At 56.6% G+C, this 19,195-nt stretch overlaps 1 protein-coding gene across 3 annotated transcripts in view; it reads right to left on the bottom strand.

Moving 5' to 3' along the window:
* Positions 1-2: 2 nt before the first annotated feature.
* The window catches only part of MGRN1 (mahogunin ring finger 1), a 47,311-nt gene continuing 28,118 nt past the window's right edge, over positions 3-19,195 (bottom strand). Inside the window, exons 9-19 of one of the 3 annotated variants that reach the window (XM_045189845.2) lie at positions 18,108-18,176; positions 16,931-17,090; positions 14,790-14,899; positions 12,403-12,468; positions 11,820-11,930; positions 10,586-10,812; positions 9,475-9,592; positions 9,075-9,120; positions 7,382-7,480; positions 5,967-6,011; positions 3-1,680 (exon numbers count right to left, since the gene is read on the bottom strand). In XM_045189845.2, the coding sequence (XP_045045780.1) occupies positions 5,971-6,011; positions 7,382-7,480; positions 9,075-9,120; positions 9,475-9,592; positions 10,586-10,812; positions 11,820-11,930; positions 12,403-12,468; positions 14,790-14,899; positions 16,931-17,090; positions 18,108-18,176 (1,047 nt within the window). In that variant the 3' untranslated portion in view covers positions 3-1,680; positions 5,967-5,970. The remainder of the gene's footprint in view (positions 1,681-5,966; positions 6,012-7,381; positions 7,481-9,074; positions 9,121-9,474; positions 9,593-10,585; positions 10,813-11,819; positions 11,931-12,402; positions 12,469-14,789; positions 14,900-16,930; positions 17,091-18,107; positions 18,177-19,195) is intronic. The other 2 variants (XM_024553330.3, XM_024553331.3) reach the window with 2 other exon arrangements.

Genomic DNA, 19,195 nt, shown 5'->3' on the forward strand with positions numbered 1-19,195 from the left:
GATAATGCTGCATGATTTTATTACTATAAATATACAGTAAAAACGAACAAAAACTAGCCCATCAGAATACATCAAATGATAGCGCGTGTACGTCCAAGACAGGGCAGTCTGCATCCTGTCCTTCAGAGTGCTGGCACCAATACCACTGGCAAGAGGCCAGGGTGCTGGTGGGTGATGAGGGGGAGAGGAGAGAGATGGCCAGCTTGTGTGTGTGCTGGTGTGCACCAACTAGCACACCAGTGGGTGGGAGGGGAGGCTAAACAGCCAAGCGGCCAGGGAAGGCGGCCTGAGCATGGCCGAGAGCTGTGCATAAGGCAGTGCTCTGCTCAGGCCCAACTGGAGAGAGACCGAGGACCCACTGGACAAAGCCCCCAGTTGTGTGGATGCTCTGTGGGCAGCTGCTGGCCACCCCAGAATCAGAACCATCATCCTTCCCAGGGCAGCTCCTCAGAAAGTGAGCTCCTCTGCAAACCCCAATCCCAGGGTGGGGAGCTGCACAGACCCACCCACACACCAGGCCAGGGTCCTTGGCTGAGGCAGCTTGTGCCCTGCTGCACCAGGGCTGGGCACCCCCCTCTGCCTTTTTGTTGCACAGGTGGTTTATCATTTAAAAAAAAAAAAAAGAGGCCACCTCCCCTAGGCAGGTCCCACCACAGGAGTCCCAGACCGAACAAATCAAAGAGAAACACAAAGTGACATTTAAATGGCACAGAGGGAGCAGAGAAGTTGCTTGGGTCCCTCCAGGGGTGGATGGTCTGGCCGAGTAAGGCCCTCCGCCTGAAGGAGGTCTGAGGGTGTGTGCAAAGCCCCCTCTGAGAAGGTGCAGGACTTGGAGAGGGGCCACTAGACCAATTGCTGCCAATAGGCTGTGCACCTGCACCTCTACCCCAGGCAAGACCCAGACCCGGCCGGAGTGCAGAAACCTGGGTGGCCCAGAGGGCAGGGCTGTGGGCAAGGGCTTCGAGCTATGGGAGGCAGACCTACGCCAAAGGGCCTGAACAGGAAGGGGAAGGAACACAGGGCACAAAGTAGTAGTGCCAGCCAGGCCACGCACATAGGGGTAGGGGACAGGCACCACTTCCTTCATTGACTGTGACTCGGACCCCACTTCCTTTCTTTCCCCGACAAGCACCCCAGTAACAATTCCTGTGAAGATAGTACTTCACCCACCAATAAATCTTCTCCTGCCAGTTTGTTCTCAGGGTGTTAACCCCCCCACTGGCTGGGGGATGCTGGATAAAGCCAATCTGAGACATGTGGACAGCTGGCCCCCAGCCCCAGCTACTCAGCTGACAAGGCATTTGGGGGAACCCCAGAGCTCAGTGCCTGAGACAGAAAGGCGCTGTCCTTCATCTCGTACCATTTACAAATATGGAGACCAAAGAAAAAAGGGTTTGTCAGAGGGGACAGTCCACTGTGCTCTTCAGTCAAGGGGCGCGGGGTCCCTCAAGAGTGTGGCCATGACGGGTGTGCAGACAGGAGAGGCTGGGAGTCTCACCGGGGTCGGGACAGCCCCTCAGCAAAGTCCGGGAAGCTGAGGGCTCCATGCTGCCAGCCTGGCCAGGCTCTCAGAGTGGAGTCAGGTCAGTGGCCCCGATGTCACAATTTGGGCCACAAGCAGAGGCTGGGTGGGGCCAGTGGTGAGGAGGCTTCGGGGTGTCTCCATGGAAGTGGACCATCCTGCAGGTGGGAGCAGAGGGAGGAGGGTCAGGCTAGGCTGAGTCATCCGTCTCAACTGCTCCCTTCACCCACCAGGCTCTGGGTTCCCACCAACTATGAAACCTACAGGGCAGGACCACCCAGCACCCTCCACTGCATATGCATGTCTGTGGTGGACCACAGAGAGGGCCAGGGACTCCAGCCATGGGTGAGTGGTCAGGGTGCCAGTAGCAGCTGCAGCCATGCAATAGAGCAGCTGACCCCTGGATCTCCTGCCCTTGCGGGGGACTGTGTCCCTGGAAACTGAGCAGCCGCTGTCTGCAGGGCTTCCCAACTGGATCAGGCTAGGACTTGGTCAGCCCCAGGCCGAAGTGAGTGGACTCGGACCTGGGTGCACAGCCAGCACTCAGAGCAGCCCCAGGAACCCAGGCTGCCTTCCTCAGGGGCCTGTTGTTACCACCGTCACCTCCCCAGTGCCAGGGTGCTCTCTCCCTGGACAGGGTCGCCCCCCCCCCCCAGGCACTGGTGTGGGGAGCCCTGACTGGGGTGGCAGCAGCAGAGGGACCAGCACACTTCTCAGAGCTGCAGAATGAATGGCCACCTGCCCGTCCACCCTAATGTGGGCTCCATGAGTGTCTTCAATTAGCAAACCAAGCAGTGCTTCTGCTCTGGCCACCTGTGATACAGACCCTCGGGCCAAGACTGTCTTCTTGGGCACTGTGGCTGTGGGCACTAAGTCAGCCTGGCCACACAGCCTGCAGGTGCAATGTATGTCTCTGTAGCTGGATCTGGCCTGTGTTTCCTGCTGCTAGAAGCTTTATCTAAATTGCAACACTCAACATCTGCTACTGTGGAGGCCAGGACCTACTTCATGAAAGTGCCAGACCCTGTTTCAATAGAGGGTAGGATCTGTCAGAAACAATGTGTGAGGAAGACGGGAGGTCTGTGTGGAAATATCAAAAAAGTGGACAGACACCCAAGCCTGGGCTCAGGTGGCCAGGAGGGAAGCCAGACATCAGCCTGGGGTGTGTCTCCCAGCGGTGGCTGCCAGGGCTTTGCCACCAGGACAGTTCAGGGGTCCTGCGGGAGCAATCCATGCCACACTCGTCTGGGGAACCCCAGGCCACCAAAGGCACCAGGTTCTTTACCACCAGACTTCCCAGAACCATGATGTCATGTGAAGGAGGGGGAGGGGTCCCTGACACGTATGGTCTGTTTCTTGGTGGTGCTCTTGGAACTGCCTTCGGTAAAGTGTCTGGATCACAGGTAGAGAGCGCCTCCCAGTCAGGTTGGGAGTTACCATGTTTTTCAGAGTGTAAGACGCACCGGACCATAAAGATACACCTAGGTTTTAGAGGACGAAAATAGGGGGAAAAAAATTTTGAAGCAAAATATGTGGTAAAATATTTAATAACATCCTTTAAAGCAGAAATCCTTTTCTGCTTTGACATCTTCCCACAATTATGGTAGATGCAGCTGGAGACTACAGTGCACTATCGTATCTTTCTACAACAAAATACAGTAATGACAGAACTATCAGCACTGTGTCCCTCATAGTTATGAGGGCACTGTAGCTGAGAACACCAGTGGATGACGCACTATTATGGGGGATCTGCTGCTGACACTGTTATGGGGGGGATCTGCTGCTGACACTGTAATGGGGGGTCTGCTGCTGACATTGTAATGGGGGGGATCTGCTGCTGACACTGTAATGGGGGGATCTGCTGCTGACACTGTTATGGGGGGTCTGCTACTGACACTGTAATGGGGGGTCTGCTGCTGACACTGTTATGGGGGGGTCTGCTGCTGACACTGTTATGGGGGGTCTGCTGCTGACACTGTAATGGGGGGGGTCTGCTGCTGACACTGTTATGGGGGGTCTGCTGCTGACACTGTAATGGGGGGGATCTGCTGCTGACACTGTAATGGGGGGGATCTGCTGCTGACACTGTTATGGGGGGATCTGCTGCTGACACTGTTATGGGGGGTCTGCTACTGACACTGTAATGGGGGGTCTGCTGCTGACACTGTTATGGGGGGGTCTGCTGCTGACACTGTTATGGGGGGTCTGCTGCTGACACTGTAATGGGGGGGGTCTGCTGCTGACACTGTTATGGGGGGTCTGCTGCTGACACTGTAATGGGGGGGATCTGCTGCTGACACTGTAATGGGGGGGATCTGCTGCTGACACTGTTATGGGGGGTCTGCTACTGACACTGTAATGGGGGGTCTGCTGCTGACATTGTAATGGGGGGGATCTGCTGCTGACACTGTAATGGGGGGATCTGCTGCTGACACTGTTATGGGGGGTCTGCTACTGACACTGTAATGGGGGGTCTGCTGCTGACACTGTTATGGGGGGGTCTGCTGCTGACACTGTTATGGGGGGTCTGCTGCTGACACTGTAATGGGGGGGGTCTGCTGCTGACACTGTTATGGGGGGTCTGCTGCTGACACTGTAATGGGGGGGATCTGCTGCTGACACTGTAATGGGGGGGATCTGCTGCTGACACTGTAATGGGGGGTCTGCTGCTGACATTGTAATGGGGGGGATCTGCTGCTGACACTGTAATGGGGGGATCTGCTGCTGACACTGTTATGGGGGGTCTGCTACTGACACTGTAATGGGGGGTCTGCTGCTGACACTGTTATGGGGGGGTCTGCTGCTGACACTGTTATGGGGGGTCTGCTGCTGACACTGTAATGGGGGGGGTCTGCTGCTGACACTGTTATGGGGGGTCTGCTGCTGACACTGTAATGGGGGGGATCTGCTGCTGACACTGTAATGGGGGGGATCTGCTGCTGACACTGTAATGGGGGGTCTGCTGCTGACATTGTAATGGGGGGGATCTGCTGCTGACACTGTAATGGGGGGATCTGCTGCTGACACTGTTATGGGGGGTCTGCTACTGACACTGTAATGGGGGGTCTGCTGCTGACACTGTTATGGGGGGGTCTGCTGCTGACACTGTTATGGGGGGTCTGCTGCTGACACTGTAATGGGGGGGGTCTGCTGCTGACACTGTTATGGGGGGTCTGCTGCTGACACTGTAATGGGGGGGATCTGCTGCTGACACTGTAATGGGGGGGATCTGCTGCTGACACTGTTATGGGGGGTCTGCTGCTGACACTGTAATGGGGGGGTCTGCTGCTGACACTGTAATGGGGGGGTCTGCTGCTGACACTGTTATGGGGGGTCTGCTGCTGACACTGTTATGGGGGGTCTGCTGCTGACACTGTAATGGGGGGGATCTGCTGCTGACACTGTTATGGGGGGTCTGCTGCTGACACTGTTATGGGGGGATCTGCTGCCCGAGGGCCACAAGCTGTGCAACACTCTTGTCTGGGGGCAGCAGTGTTGCACAACCTGTGTGGCTCTGCAGCTGTTGCCAAATTACAGCTCCCATCATCCGAACCTGCCCAAGCATGATGGGAGCTGTAGTTTTCCAACAGTTCCAGGGCCATATTGACAGGTCACCCTGCAGTGGAATTTGCCCATGTTAATGTTAATGGGGGACACACAAGTCACATGATGGAGGCACGTTCGAGCGCCGCAGGCTTTCTTCTCCTAAAGTGCCTGCACCGCCTGTACCCTCCTCCCTAGCACTACGGTATGCAGCAGCAAGGACTCCACTCCTGCCTCCCTTGCTTCACACCGCCGGGACACCCCGTCCTCCCAGCCCAGGGCCCGCAGCATCGCCCCAGTCTGCCACCGCCGGCTTCCTGCAGTGGCGACCCTGCTCCATCACCGCCTCCCCCACCCTGCCCTAGCAAGCCAGGTAAGCTATATTCAGACTATAAGATGCACCCCCATTTTCCTCCCAAATTTGGGGGGGGGAAGTGCATCTTATGGTCCGAAAAATACGGTAGTCTCAGGACTTCCTCATAGATTGATATCAGAGTGTACTGGTGTTCCAGAAGTTTCTGCAGGTGGGTGTTGGACAGGTTAGTAGCAGCAATGACAGGGTCTCAGCTATACCTGGGTCTCCGTTCCTGGGACCCTAAAGGCTGGAAGAGCCTGAGTGGCCCACCTGGTCCTGATGGAAGAATCTCTGGCCCCAAAGCCAACACCAGACTCCTCCCAGGACCACCTCTTTGAGGCAAAGGTGCGGTGGCATTGGGAGAGCTCTGGATTTAGAACTCAGGACCCACGGGAAGACATGGGTGTGGAAGAAGCTGGAAAACGGGAAGGAAACCCCATGGAGGGAGCAGGAGAAGAGGAGGCAGCTGAGGGGATCCTCTCTCTAGCCTCCTGCCAAGGACGCCCCTCAGAGCCACCCACCATGAGTATGACGGCAGCCACGTACCAGCTTACTCCTCTATGCCAACAGAGCAGGAGTCGGTCCCCCGAGCTGTGCGGAGAAAGACAGAAGCTTGGTTAGCAAAGGCTCAGACAGGTCAGCACACTCCACAACAGATGCACTGGCTTTAGGACAAGCTCCCTTGAGCGGGTGGGGAGCTGGAAATGAGATGCCTACACAACCAACGTGCTGAAACAGAAGATGGACATAGGCTGAGATAGTATTTCCTGAGCAATGGAGCTCTGGGCCAAGTTCTAAAGCAGAGGAACTCAGCCTATGGAAGGACTGAGGGGGCGGGGGCTGGGCAGAATTTGAATCATAATGAAATACCTGAAGTCCTCTGCAAGAACTTACTGGAATTCTGGATTACTCTAAGGTATGCTTTTGCCCCTGGGTGTCCCTATGGGCAGGCCCATAGGTGCCAATGACCCAACAGCTGTACTGCTTCCTCACTGCGGGTGACCCTCTGTCTGCACAGGTCACTGTTCTTCCAGACGCTGGGGGCGGGGGCTGCAGAGGGGAGGGGGGCGGGCAAGAGGCCCTTCCAAACCAAAGCACATTAGTGCTCCCCTGTGCCTGGGCCATGTCGCCAGGGACCAGGCAACGGTGGCTCCAGGGGCTCCCTAGGAATGTGGCAGGAGACAGGCTCTCTGGTGGTAATGTGGCTATTTATCTTGATTCCAGAACCTCAGATAGCATTCTAACAGGTGCCAGCATGAACACCTGAGAGCACCCCCAACTCCCACCCATCATGTTTGGAGCCCAGGACTTGACGCTGAGGATTTCGGCCCAGAGGAGCCGAGAGCAGAGGAGCTGAGGCCAAAGACCCTGAGCAGAGGCCTCAGGAAAAGGGAAGGGAAGAGAAGGAAGACCATTCCCAGGTGCCTCGAGACTTACTGGCACTTAGCACCCAGCCTGTCCTCCCTCACCCTGGCCTGGGATGCAGTGTTTCATCAGGGACCTCAGGCAAGTGGCAGAGAGCTGGAGACCCATGTCAAGCCTAAGGCAAGCAGATGGCTTTGTTCATAGCTCCCTGGGGCAGAGGCCCAAGTGTGCCAGAGCCATGGAAAAAGGAAGATACAGCAACAGCAGGAGGGGGACAGGGAAAAGGGCCGTGTCCATAAACACACAGCCTTTCCTGCCTTCCTGTGGCTGAGCTGGCTCTGGGGTGCAAAGGGCCCTCGAGCACAGACTCTGCCCAAAGAGCCAGCGGCTGCAGGAGGGGTGACTGTGGAAAATGAGCCTGGCTGTGCTTTGGGGGTTGCTGGAAGGAGTGCAGCTCAGAGCCAGGGAGAGGGGTCAGGTTCCTACGGGTCAGCCCCTCCCTCAATAGTCAGAGCAGGCCCCCAGATCCACGGGGGCAGTCACAGCACTGCCCCAGGCCTGGCAGGCCCCAAAGCCCAAAGGCTGAGTGCTATTACCTGGAAGGTAGATGTCGGTAGGTGGGCCAGGCTGGCAGCAGCCACAGGGATCAAGGCTGCCATCCTGTAGGACATTCTCAATGGAGGGTACACGGCTCCCTACAGAGGAGGAAGCAGGTCAGGGACCCACAAGCAGGGGTAGATCCCGCCTTCCCTCTGGCTGAGAGCCCCCGGAGCCCATCTCTCATTCCTGAGGGCACTACAGCCACGAGGGGCCCTCACTCTGGCCGAGACCTCACTGCGACTCCCTCTCTGCTCTCCCAGAACCCCAGAGGTAGACGTTTCCTCCTCTTCTTCTTTCCTTTTCTTGCACCCCCTAGCATGGGGCTTTTGTTTTTATCTTTAACAATTACATGTCCAACTTTAAAAAACAAGATAAAACGGTAACAGATAGAACTGTCCCATGTGTCTTTCTGGATGGGCAGGCAGGGCGATGGTGCTTGGCGCACACACACCCGCAGTGGGCACTCCAGTGCGGGCCCTCTGGGTGTGGCTGCCCCTCTCACACACCAGCTCCGTCTCGGACCCGCACTGTTTCCAGTGCTGCCAAGGGCATCCTCATGGGGGGCCTCTCTGCAGAAAGGGGCCTGGTCCTTGTGACAGGGCACAGCAGAGGGCTGCCCAGCCCCAGCACGCACTGCACACAAGCAAGACAAAGCCAACCCCCGGGAGCTGGGGGAGCCAAGGCCTGAGAGGCAGAGGGGCTGCCCTGCACCTGCCAGCCAGCAAGGGACAGCACGGTGCTTTCAGGAACAGAAACCCCTCCACCCGGCACTCACGACGTACCCCGCACCCAAGGGCCCTGGCCCAGCAGCCTGCAGACAGCCCCCCTGCCATGTGCAGGGGGGAGCTGCTCCTAGGAGGGATACAGGTGCCTGAAGTGGAATGCCGGCCAGGGGCCCCAGCAATGGGGCATCTGCATGTTATTTTGGGGGCTTTATCAGACTGCATGCTTGGGAGCCAGCCAGCAAGGGCCACCTCCTGGCTCTGTTACTTCTAAGTTAAGTGGCTTTGGCCTCCCCCCCCCCGCCCCCACCACCAACCCTGAGCCTGTTTCCTCATCTGTCCAACACCAGGGAGAAATGACCAGGGCGGCAGAGAGATGGCCCCTTCCCAGCTGGCAGAGGAAAGCCCCTCATTGTATCCCACAACCACTGTGAGATCAGGCAGGGTCACCCCTGACTCAGAGCCTGGTATGTGTGATGGGCATCTGGGACCTGACTCCCGCACATGCTAAACCACCCCGCAAAAAGAGGTACAAGCCCCCTCACCCCAACATGGGAGGCATGGACACAGCTGAACCCTGTGCCCCCACCCTAGCCATCGACTGTGCCAGGCCCAAGGCCCACACAGAGGTCCTGGGTCTCCCCAGGTGCCGGCAGGACTACAACCCCAAGGGATGGGTGCAGCCCAAGGCCAGGACAGGTAGCATCCAAGAGGACAACCGTGGAGAGCTGACGGTGCAGAATGAGCCAAGGGGAAATAAAGTGACTGCTACTACCCGATGCTGGGCGGCAGGAGGAAAAGCAGGGGTGGCGGCAGGCTGTCCTCTGAGACACCGTGCAGTAACCAGTGTGTGGCTCCCAGGAGGGCAGCACAACGGAGAAACCTCTGGGAGAGTTGAGCTGGAGGCCCCCACCCCACCTAGGCAGAGAGCACCAGAACCCCGCCCTTAAGGAAAGAGAGGGCTCACCTTGCTTTAGCGACGACCTCTCATCAGCCTCCTCCGTGAGGAAACTCTGGAGAACAAGGGAAAATGAGTCTGGAGCTACAGTGCTGACCCAGGACTGGTGCCGACCGCCCAGGATCAGGCTGCAGGCAGCCAGGGGAGGGTTCAGGGTGAGCTGCAGCTGCCAGTCCAGGGCACGGCTACTGGGCACTTCACACACAACCCCCTCGCCAGTGCCCACCGAACAGATGAGGAAGCTCAGGCTAAGGGGAGTCACAGCCGGGCCAAGGCCACTGAACGAGGGAGTGGCAGGGCAGGCCTGGGGCACAGCACGAAACAGGCCTCGAAAGTCAACAGGCAAGCAGCGGGGACTCTGATCTCAGGTGCGCAGGACTGAGGAGGGTGGGCCAAGGCGGGACCTCACCTCTGGGGAGCTGCTCAGCACCAGCCCCACCCCACTTGGCAAGGGAGGGGCGTCCGAGTTCTGAGAGAGCTTCTCCTCATCCTCTTCATGGATGGGGGACGATGGGGACCGTAGGGTGCTGGAGGCAGAGAAGAGGAGAGTGAAAGTGGATGAGAAATGCCCACCCCACCAAAGCCAGTACCATGTGAGGGTGAACCTGCAGATGTGCGCCCAGGGAGGGGCGGGCACCAGCAGAATGCCAGCAGGGGTACAGCCACCAGACACGGAGGCGATCCACCCGCACACGGGCAAAGGTGTATATGTGGCTTTTTATTTCCAGAAGGACAAGAGAGATGTGACAGGAAACCCCTGGGGCGGGAGGCTGGGCGTGGGAAGCAGCAGGAGAGATTCCCCTGTTTCTCTGTGCATCTTTGAGGCGGTTCTGCCCTGTTTGTAAGTCACAGGGGCCAGAGTCGGTTTTATAGAACCTCCGCCTTTTTTATACTTTTCTAGTTAGAAACCAGCACGTGTGAGGAGCCACAGCAGGGCTGGTTGCCTGAGCCTAGCAGGTGTCCCAGGGAGCCTCGATGGACCCTTGGCAGGCCTGAGCACGTGGCCCTCAAAGGTGCCTTGTGTAAGTGCTGACGATCGGCCTTGTCCGGCATAAACAAGGCGGAGGGCGTGCACCTGGTTTCACTGCGGCTGGGTTTCTGGCGCCATCACTGGTCACACCACAAGATGTGCCCATGTGACCAACCCGCAGAAAGTCCCAAAACCCTGAAACTCAAAGGGTTCTTCTGGGCTGAGACAGCGCACTTGCTCCTGGGGTTTGCTGCTCCTGTGTGGCCTGGGGCAGGGAAGGACACTGGTGCCTCTGGCCTCCACGGATGCAGTTTTCTCCCGCTGCCTTTGCTGGGATTGGCCTTAGCCATGAGCCCAAACCACTACTGGTCTTGTGACTCATTCTGGCGAATCACTAAACGCAATGCATTATAAAATTATTTAAAATTATAAATAAACCTGCTTTGCACTTCTTATCTCCTAGCATATGCCTCCCTTGCCCCAGCCCACAAAGCAGGTGGGGGAGTTCCCAGACACCCTTCCCCAGAGGGAATCCTGGCACCAGCCTCACCTGTCAGGGGATTTGCTCCTTGACTTGCCCTTCTGGTGGCTGCTTTCCATGATTCGATCAAGTCCAGCAAGTGGACAGTTGGCCTGGGACAGGCCATCTGAGACGCCCGAGTAGGTGATCTCTTCATAAAGGGGAGCCGAGGGGAGGGCCGGGGAGATGGCCCGAAGGCCGTTGAGCGCCTCAAGGAGGGAGATGGGCTCATAGCCTGGCGGGATGCTGTCAGAGCTCTGAGGGGACAAGAGCAGGTGAGGGATGGGTTGGCCAGGCTCCCTGCCCGCCGCCTGGGGCTTGTGCCCCAGAGATGTTCTATTTCCCAGAACCTGCTTTCTGACCATCTCCTGCCTGCTCCACCTTCCAGGGACTTAAATCCTCCCTCCTTCAGAAGGGTGCCAAGGACTCCAGAGCAGCATCAGACACCCTACCCAGGGCTCCCTCGCCATCACCTGCAGCACACAACCTTGGACACCCAAACGCCCCACGGGATGCCCAGGATGAAGGTGGAGAGGGCATCTGGAAGAGCCACCCCTATCCCGAGCCTCAGACAGCCCCTGAAGGACAGCTCTGTGTTCCTGCCTGGCAGGGCCAGAGGGTGAGAGGGTCAGTAAGAGAGAGGAGCGGGAGGAGAGCGAAGCCATGCCAGAGGTGAGAGACACCAGTGGGAACCAAAAGTGTTCTAGACCAGGGCGGGGGACTGGTGCCCAGGGAGCTCTGCCCGACAACACAGACATGGGACCCAACTTCAGATCCTCTGTGAACCTGGGGCAGGCAGGCACTCAAGAGGTGGTGTGTGTTCCAGGTGATTCTAACGTGCCCCCTGGTTCAGAACCTCTGTTTCCCCCTGCTAGGAGTGAATCACATCAACAGGCCGAGTCCCGTTTTAGGGTTAAAGATGAAGGGAGATGTCCCAATGCTGGGGCATGTCAGTGCTGGGCCCCTGTAGGGCAGGGCAGCCACCTGCCCCCACTCTCATTAGATGAGGTGAAGGGCAAATGCTCCCAAGTATTCCCTGAGCGAAACCCCCACTGACTGGCTGGAAGGAAGGCTGCCTTTCAGGGAGGCGGTGAAGCAATGTTGGGACCACAGGGGAAGGAGAGGACCAGGGTGGGGCCCTCTCACCCTCAGAGAGCACCTCCCAGGTCCCCAGGTCACCTGACCCAGTGGTGCCCTGCATTTGCTCCCAATCTACTACCTTCAAGGTTAAAGGTAAATAATCACTCTGAACCCCCTCACCCACCAAGAAAAGGAAAACATCCATCTCTAGCTTGACTCTCCAGTGACGTCCACCTCTATGCTTTACCACAGGCCCAGCCCGGCTGCCATGCGCTGTCTGGCCCCAGCCTGCTCCCTGAGATGCAGGGAAAATGCAAGAAAATTAAGTCCTTGGCCCAAAGAAATAAAACCCAAGGGGCAGAGGGCAGAGGGTGCAGGATGACAAGCAAGCGCCAGGAGTGCTGTTTGCAAAATCTAGCAGCCACGTTAGTTCCACCTCCAACATCATTCCACTGCCAGCAAGAAAAAAAGGGAAACAAGGGCACTGGGACCACGGGCAGAAGCAGAGCTGGCGGGAAGGGGCGGCCTGAGGCCGGTATGTTGCCCGGCAGCGGGGACCGAGGGACTGGCGTTTTGCTGACAGACCTTGAGCTTTGCTTGTTCCGCAAAACTCCTTTCCTAGGCAGAGACGTCGGGACTGGGGAGAGTGGATTTGACAGATTAATCAAAAGCATCAGCCTGGAGTAAAAATGACTTCCCATACTTGTCATTGGCTTAATAATCAGGGTGAAGGGCAGAGATGTGGCCACAGGGCCAAACACACTTACAGTTTCCCTTTTAGGTTTCTTGCTGGCCAGTGAGGCGGGGTGCGACTTTGATTTTTTAAAGGGACACTGTCAAGATAAAAATCATACATTTTACAACTACCACCCTCCGTACGGCCCTGGAGCTGGCTGGATGGTGTCTGTCTGGTGTGCTGGCTTCTAGGAGTGCCTCAGCCAGCACTTCACAAACTTAATGTGCACACGAATTGTGGGGACCTTGCCGCAATGCAGGTTTGGCCTCGGGCCTTGCTGGGTGGGGCCTGCACAACTATGCAGCTTCTAGGAGCCGTGCTGCTGGTACAGCCCATCCCCATCCCCAGCGCCCCCAACCCCAGTGCCCACCCACAGTCTGGGTCACCTGGAGTAGCAGGCCCTGGGCAGGGTTGTCGGGTGCTCCACACAAGTGGGCCTGGCTGGGTGTAGGCCCCGAGCACCTCCATGAGGCTTAACCTGGCCTCTTAAATTTATCACCAACTTCTACACCCTAATGGTAGCTAGCTGGGTAGAAAAAGCAGCCCCAGTTCACCTCTCTCTTTGATGACCTTAACAAACTCATTGGAGGAAATGCCTAATTTGGGCTCTCTGGGGTACTACATGGAAATGGCTTATACAGGGGACAGGACAGAGAACAACTCTGGAGAGGAAGGCGTACAGGTTACCATCCAGGCCCCAGCCCGCCCTGCACTGAGGGCCACATCTCAGCTCCCTGGATAAGGGGAACAAACAGAAACTGGGAAGGGAACACACAAGCCACAATTTAAAACCCACCACCCAGGCAGCCACCCTTCTGTGAAAGAGTCCTCACTTCCTAGGAGCAAATCACACCCAAATGCTGTTGCTGTTTTTCTCTCTCCCAAAAACTCAGTTGTTGGAAAAAGCGTGCAGTGTCCCTAATCCAGCCCAACGATAAGCATGTGGTCAGCCTAGTTTCCAAGTTGTGGGCCCTGGTGCTCACAGGCCCAGAAGGCAAATCAGACAGTGTGGCCACCGAAGGAGAAGCAGGGACGATGAGGACTTGTCCCACCCCCAGGGCAGGGGCAGCCTTGCCTCTGCTCCAGCTTCAAGACCACACCCCCAGATTTTGAAAGATAAGCCATAAATCTGAGTTTTAAGGGAAATTTCCAAATTTTTAAACATTAACCCAATTTCCAGAAACATTATGTGGGCCAAACACATCATGCCTACTGGCTCAGCACAGGAGCCCACCTTTGGGTGCGCCAGTCCAGGGGGTGTGGGTCCTCTTTTCTTTTCAGACTTGGCAGGGCCTCTAAAAATCACTGGGTCCCAAAATCCTCAATTGTGAGCCAAAGAAATGGACTCATAGCTGATAACATTCGTGGCCAGCAGGGACCTGGGAGCTTGAGACCCAGGCTTGCCCCACACCTGTTCCCTGGTCCTTCCTCCCCCATCTGTCCCCTCAGCCTCTCCTTTCTACTCCCATCCCCGTCTCTGTCTGTCTGTCTGTCTCTCTCTCCATGTCTCTCCATCTCTTTCTCCATTTGGCCATCTCTTAAGTATCTCCCTTTCACTTTTATCCCTGCTGTGACTCCCTTCTCTGTGTCTCTGTGTCCTCCTCTCTCCCCCTCCATCTGTCTCCTGCCCTGCCTGTGTCTCTCCACCCTCTGCATTTGTGTGTCTCTACCTCCCTGTCTCTGGACCCCTCCATCTCTCTCTGCCCATCTGTCTCTGTCTCTCTTCCTCTCTATCTCTGCCCATACATATCCGTCTCTCTAAATCTCTTCATGTCTCTGCCCACCTCTCTCTCGAAGTCCCCAAGACCAGGGTCCAACACCCCTCATCTGCCTGCAGCAAGGTCTAGCTCATGGTTTCTAGGGAGCAAGGGCAGTAGACGGTTGCTGAGGTGCCCTCCTGTGTGCCCAGGCTGGAGAGGGGTGAGCAGAGAACGCACAGAGGGTATGTCACAGCCACCCTGGGAAGGAAACCACACTTCCCAAAACACAGAGTGCCCCTGGCGGTCTGGCTTGGTGGAGCAATGGTGACAGACACTGTGGCTCAAGCTCCATGAGGGGCACCTGCCATTTCCAGCAATGTTAGTGGCCTGGACCACCTCACTCAGCCTCACAGCCACCGGGGAGCCATGCTGGAGAGATGAGGACAAAGCCCAGGGAGCCGGCAGACGGAGGCGCTGGCCAGACGGTCTTGGTCCTGGCCAGGTAGCGCCCCGAGGGCAGGGCCCAGGTAGCCTCCTTCCAGCCACCTGACCAACCCAGCCCCTCTGGGAGCCAGACACGGTCCTAACATGAAGGCGGGCCCTGTGGCGTCTGGATGCCTGGTGGGCCCTGCACAGTGGCAGGGGCCTCCTCCACAGGCCTTCCTCTCCCCCCCCACCACCCCCCACCCTCCCCAGTGCAGGAGGAAGAGGCACTTACAGAGTGCTCGTCATGGTCCATGCTCTGGGCCAGAACAGGGCTGAAGGAGACAGGGGACAGGGCTCCTGGCTTCTTCCTCACTGCCCGGATCTGCAGAAGGGCCCGGAAGGCTATGGCAGAAGGGAGGGGTCCATGTCAGGCAAAGAGCAGGCAGTTCTAGCACCACTGAGACCCTCCAAGCTCTGCGGACACTGACCACCCACTCCCACCACAGCCATCCCAGGACAAGCCACATTTACAAATCTGGCAGGACAGAGTCATAACAAAACACCACCTCCCACAGGGAAACAGAAGCCAGGACTGCGCTGCCCCAGCCCAAACGGAGCTTTTAGGGGCGGCAGGCAGGAAGCAGCCAGCCTCTCACCTGCCACACTAGACAGTGAACGTGCCTCCAAGTTACACCTGCCAACCAGCTAAAAGCACACGGTGAGCCCTGAACACCGCATGTCTCCCCTGCAAGTCATTCTGGCCAGCAGGCAGACACGTGGATGCGAACGTTCACAATGGCTCCTCCATGCTGGGAACACCAGCAGCAGCACAGACACAGACCACCGTGGAGTTGGAAAAATAAATCAGAACTCGAGCTCCCAGTCACCCTGCAGCATCAGTTTCACTAACAGAAGTGCAATGCTTGTTAGACACGGTTCAGTGAAAAGTGCACGCCACACACGAGTCACAAGTGTACCAGGCGCATCCCCACAGTAAGATGAAGGACAACTGAGTCACCAGTGTTGACAGCGGTCACCCCACGCTGCAGGCCTCAGGGACATTGGCCCTGGCCCAACTTGCCAGCCCATCATTTGCCAGTGCTACAAACAGCTGCCCTGGGGCCTGCTCCCGGACCTCTGGACAATGCCCAGAAGACCAGAGCAAGCTGGGGAGGCTGGCGTTCAGCTCCAGCCCGGGATCCTGCCACCCACCATGGCCTCCCTGCCCTGCCGTCCTACTCCTCTGCTCCCAGCATATCTCTCAAGAGAGGAGAGGCTTCTGCCCTCCTAGCTATTCTCCAAGTAGGCTGGGTAGAGCCCTGCTGCCATCTCTCCAGGCCCAGCGTAGAGCCCCTGCATCTTATCGAGTCTGGTGCCTGCCCAGCAGCCCTTGCACCTGCACACCCTTTTGATGGCCCACCTGGCTATCCTGGGGGGACAACCCCATGATTTGCTAGTGCAGTAGGGGCAGGACTGTGGGCTCTGGGTCAGACCCAGTTTAAACTATGCCTCTGTCCCTTACTAGCTATGACCTTGGGTGGTTCTCTCTGAGCCCCGAGACAGTGAGAGGGCAAGTATGACAGCTTGGGACCACTGGTTCTGGCTCAGAGCTTGGCGGTGGAACCTCAGTAGCCCATGTGTGAAATGGCAGAAAGACCAATTTCTGGAAAGCCATCATTTGCCTCCTAAATAAAATGCCCCACAGCACCCCCAGGCAGGCGCGCTCCCTGCCCACTTAACTCTCATGCTGACCCAGCAGGACTGTGCCCTGAGAATGTTTAGTCTCTCTATTGGAAGACAAATATTTTATTCAGATTTATGACCAATGTCATGACTTTTGACTGGGAAAAAAAAAAAAGGCCCTGGCTGGTGTGGCTCAGTGGATCGAGTGCCAGCCTGCAAACCAAAGGGTCGCAGATTCAATTCCCAGTCAGGGCACCTGCCTGGGTTGTGGGCCAGGTCCCCCGCCCCGCCAGTGAAGGCCACGTGAGAGGCAACCACACAATGATGTTTCTCTCCCTCTCTTTCTCCCTCCCTTCCCCTCTCTCTAAAAACAAATAAATAAAATCTTTTAAAAAAATGTCTGGAGTGCTCTAGAAAACCAAACTGAATTCCTTGATTACCTTTTTCATTTCACTGTAATTCTTGATCAAAATATTTCCCACATGATCTTTAATATAAAGATTTGACTTACTGACCAATTTCTAACGTCACTGCAAACACCTGCCCTGGAACACCGTCCCAGCCATTCTGAAGGTCTGGTCTCCTGGAGGCAGGGTCTGGACCATTTTCACATGCCCGCAGAGCTGCTGCGGGTGTGAACTACCTACACCAACCACCAGGGGCCAATTCACCATGCGCCAGGTGGGAGGCTGACAGCCTCTCATTCTCAGCCCCCACCCCTGGCTGCTCTGGTGCAGGGTCCTCACTCACGCAGCCGGCAGATGGGGCAGTTGCTGGCCTGGTAGCGCAGTGTGTCGGCACAGGAGTTGCACAGGCACAGGTGGCGGCAGGGCAGGATCAGTGTGTCCCGCAGGTCTGACAGGCACACCACACACTCATTGCTGTTGTCACTGTTCTCCTCGTCCGAAGGCTGCAGGACAATGAGGGTCTGAGGGTCAGTGGCCTTCTGAGAGCCAGAGCCTGGGGGCCAGCTAAAGAGCAGGGAGAAGGCCTTCCTGCCCCTGGCTGCCCCACTAGCCACCCCTCACTTCCCCTGGGGGCTGCTGTGGTAGCAAAGGGAAGCCCAAAAAGGTGCAGGACGGTCACCACAGAGTAGGGCACCTCAGTAGACTCAGCCCAGAGTCATACTCCCTGGGCACCAGGCTCAGATCCAGCCCAAGCCCTCACCCCACACAGCTAAGTGGAGAATCTGTAGCCCTCCCCAACACACTCCTACATAGACCCAAATCAAGGAACTGAGGTCTATTTCTATTTCCCAGAAACAAAAAGAAAATGCGGAAAAGACGCAACACTATGGGAAACATCTTCTAGAAGGTACCCATTTATTTGGTTAAAATAAACAAAAAAAATCAGACAAATCTAATTTGTTTGAAATATTTTCATCAAGTAATGGCAGCTTCTGGAAAACAAGATCTGGATGGAGAGAGAGCAACATTCTAAAACAGGGATCAGCAGCTCCCAAAGGAGCATCCCTCCCTCCACGGAACCACAGGCGCTCCAGTCTGGGCAGGAGCCAGACGACAGGGCACAGCGAGGCTCAGCTGCTGGTCAGTGAACAGAAAAGCCAAGGCAGCACCGGTTAAGCCCCATCAGGCAAGAGGGGACTCCCCGTGTCCTGGCTGCCCTCATGGCCAGCACCCCAACCATGGTAATGAGCCAATGAATTTGCTGGAAAAAGGACAAAATGTCCTTTAATTGTTAACTCTTTTTAAAAATTAAGGGAAAATGATGGAATCTGGGGCCCAGGGGCTCCAGGGAAAGGGGTAGACGGGAACTGGCCCATCGACCGCAGGGTCCTGGCTAGGGGCAGGGGACCCCAGGCAAGTCACTCCCACGAGCCTGCTTCCATGCAGGCAGAAGGAAAGCTGGGGAACCGAGGCCAGCCTGGGGCCTGGAGTGCTGGCGCGTGATCACCAGGAGTACATACCTTTGTCTCCTGGTTGTTCTTATTCTCGATGCCATAGATCTCCTGTAGCAGGTAGCTGACCCTGTCTACCTGGAGAGCAGAGAGGTATCTGGGCACTTGCCAGCCCCACTCAAGGGCTCCTCCACACCCACCTGGCCTAACACCACCTCTCACATGCCAGGCTTGTTGGGTTCCAAGAGCAGACATAGTTGGGAATTCTGTCTGCCCCAACCCCGGGGAGGGTCCAATGTCAGGAGAGGGTCAGCAAGAACCTGCTACCTGCCCAGCCCAACTAGTAGCATGGGCAGTAAGGCTGGGGCCCAGGTGGGCCTGTCCACCAGAGAAGGCCTGAAGCCAGGATCCACCTGGGCCTAGAAACCATACCCTCTGCAGCCCTTACTGTCCCCAACCTAGAGAAAAAAACTTCAGACCCACCCATCACCTGCCCCACAAGCGTGACCTCATGCTGGCAACGTTCAGAAGTGACCGGAGCCTCTGTGTTTCCCGCAGCTCTATGGACCACAAACTCCCCCTGAGAGCTACAGTCCTGCAGCCAGCTCCCCCGGCACAAGTGCCCTGACCATCACTAGGGTCTCTGGCCCGTCTGCAACCTTCAGGGGCTGGATCTGCCAGAGTTCTCCTCACCCGTCTTTTGAAAAACTGACCAACACCATTCCTGGGCTGTAGCTTATACATCTGATCAGCTACATACAAGGATAACCTAATCACAGATTTGGAAACAGGCCCCCACCATGGCCATTGTTAAAATCAGTCTCAATATCAAGATCCAACATGACATAGTTCAGGGGACCCACCCCCTAAATTTTCACAGTGCGGGACGCCGCCAGGAATAACCCGTCCTGGTGGGGCACCAGAGTCACGGACCTCCGGAAAAGCCGCACTTCTCTACAGCTCCCACTTGTTCCAGGACGCTCCATCTTTCCCCTCAAATACCAAGTAAATCCCTTTTTGCCCGATACTGAGGTATTTTCTGTAATTTGTAAGGAGTAGGAGGAGGGGAGGCTGCAGTCTTGGCTTCCTGTTTTCTTCCTTCCTCTGTCCATTCATTCACTCATTCATTCATTCAGCAAAAGTTTACTGAAAGCTTA

The sequence above is a fragment of the Desmodus rotundus genome, unplaced genomic scaffold (assembly GCF_022682495.2).
Source record: "Desmodus rotundus isolate HL8 unplaced genomic scaffold, HLdesRot8A.1 manual_scaffold_156, whole genome shotgun sequence".
Taxonomy (NCBI): Eukaryota; Metazoa; Chordata; class Mammalia; order Chiroptera; family Phyllostomidae; genus Desmodus; species Desmodus rotundus.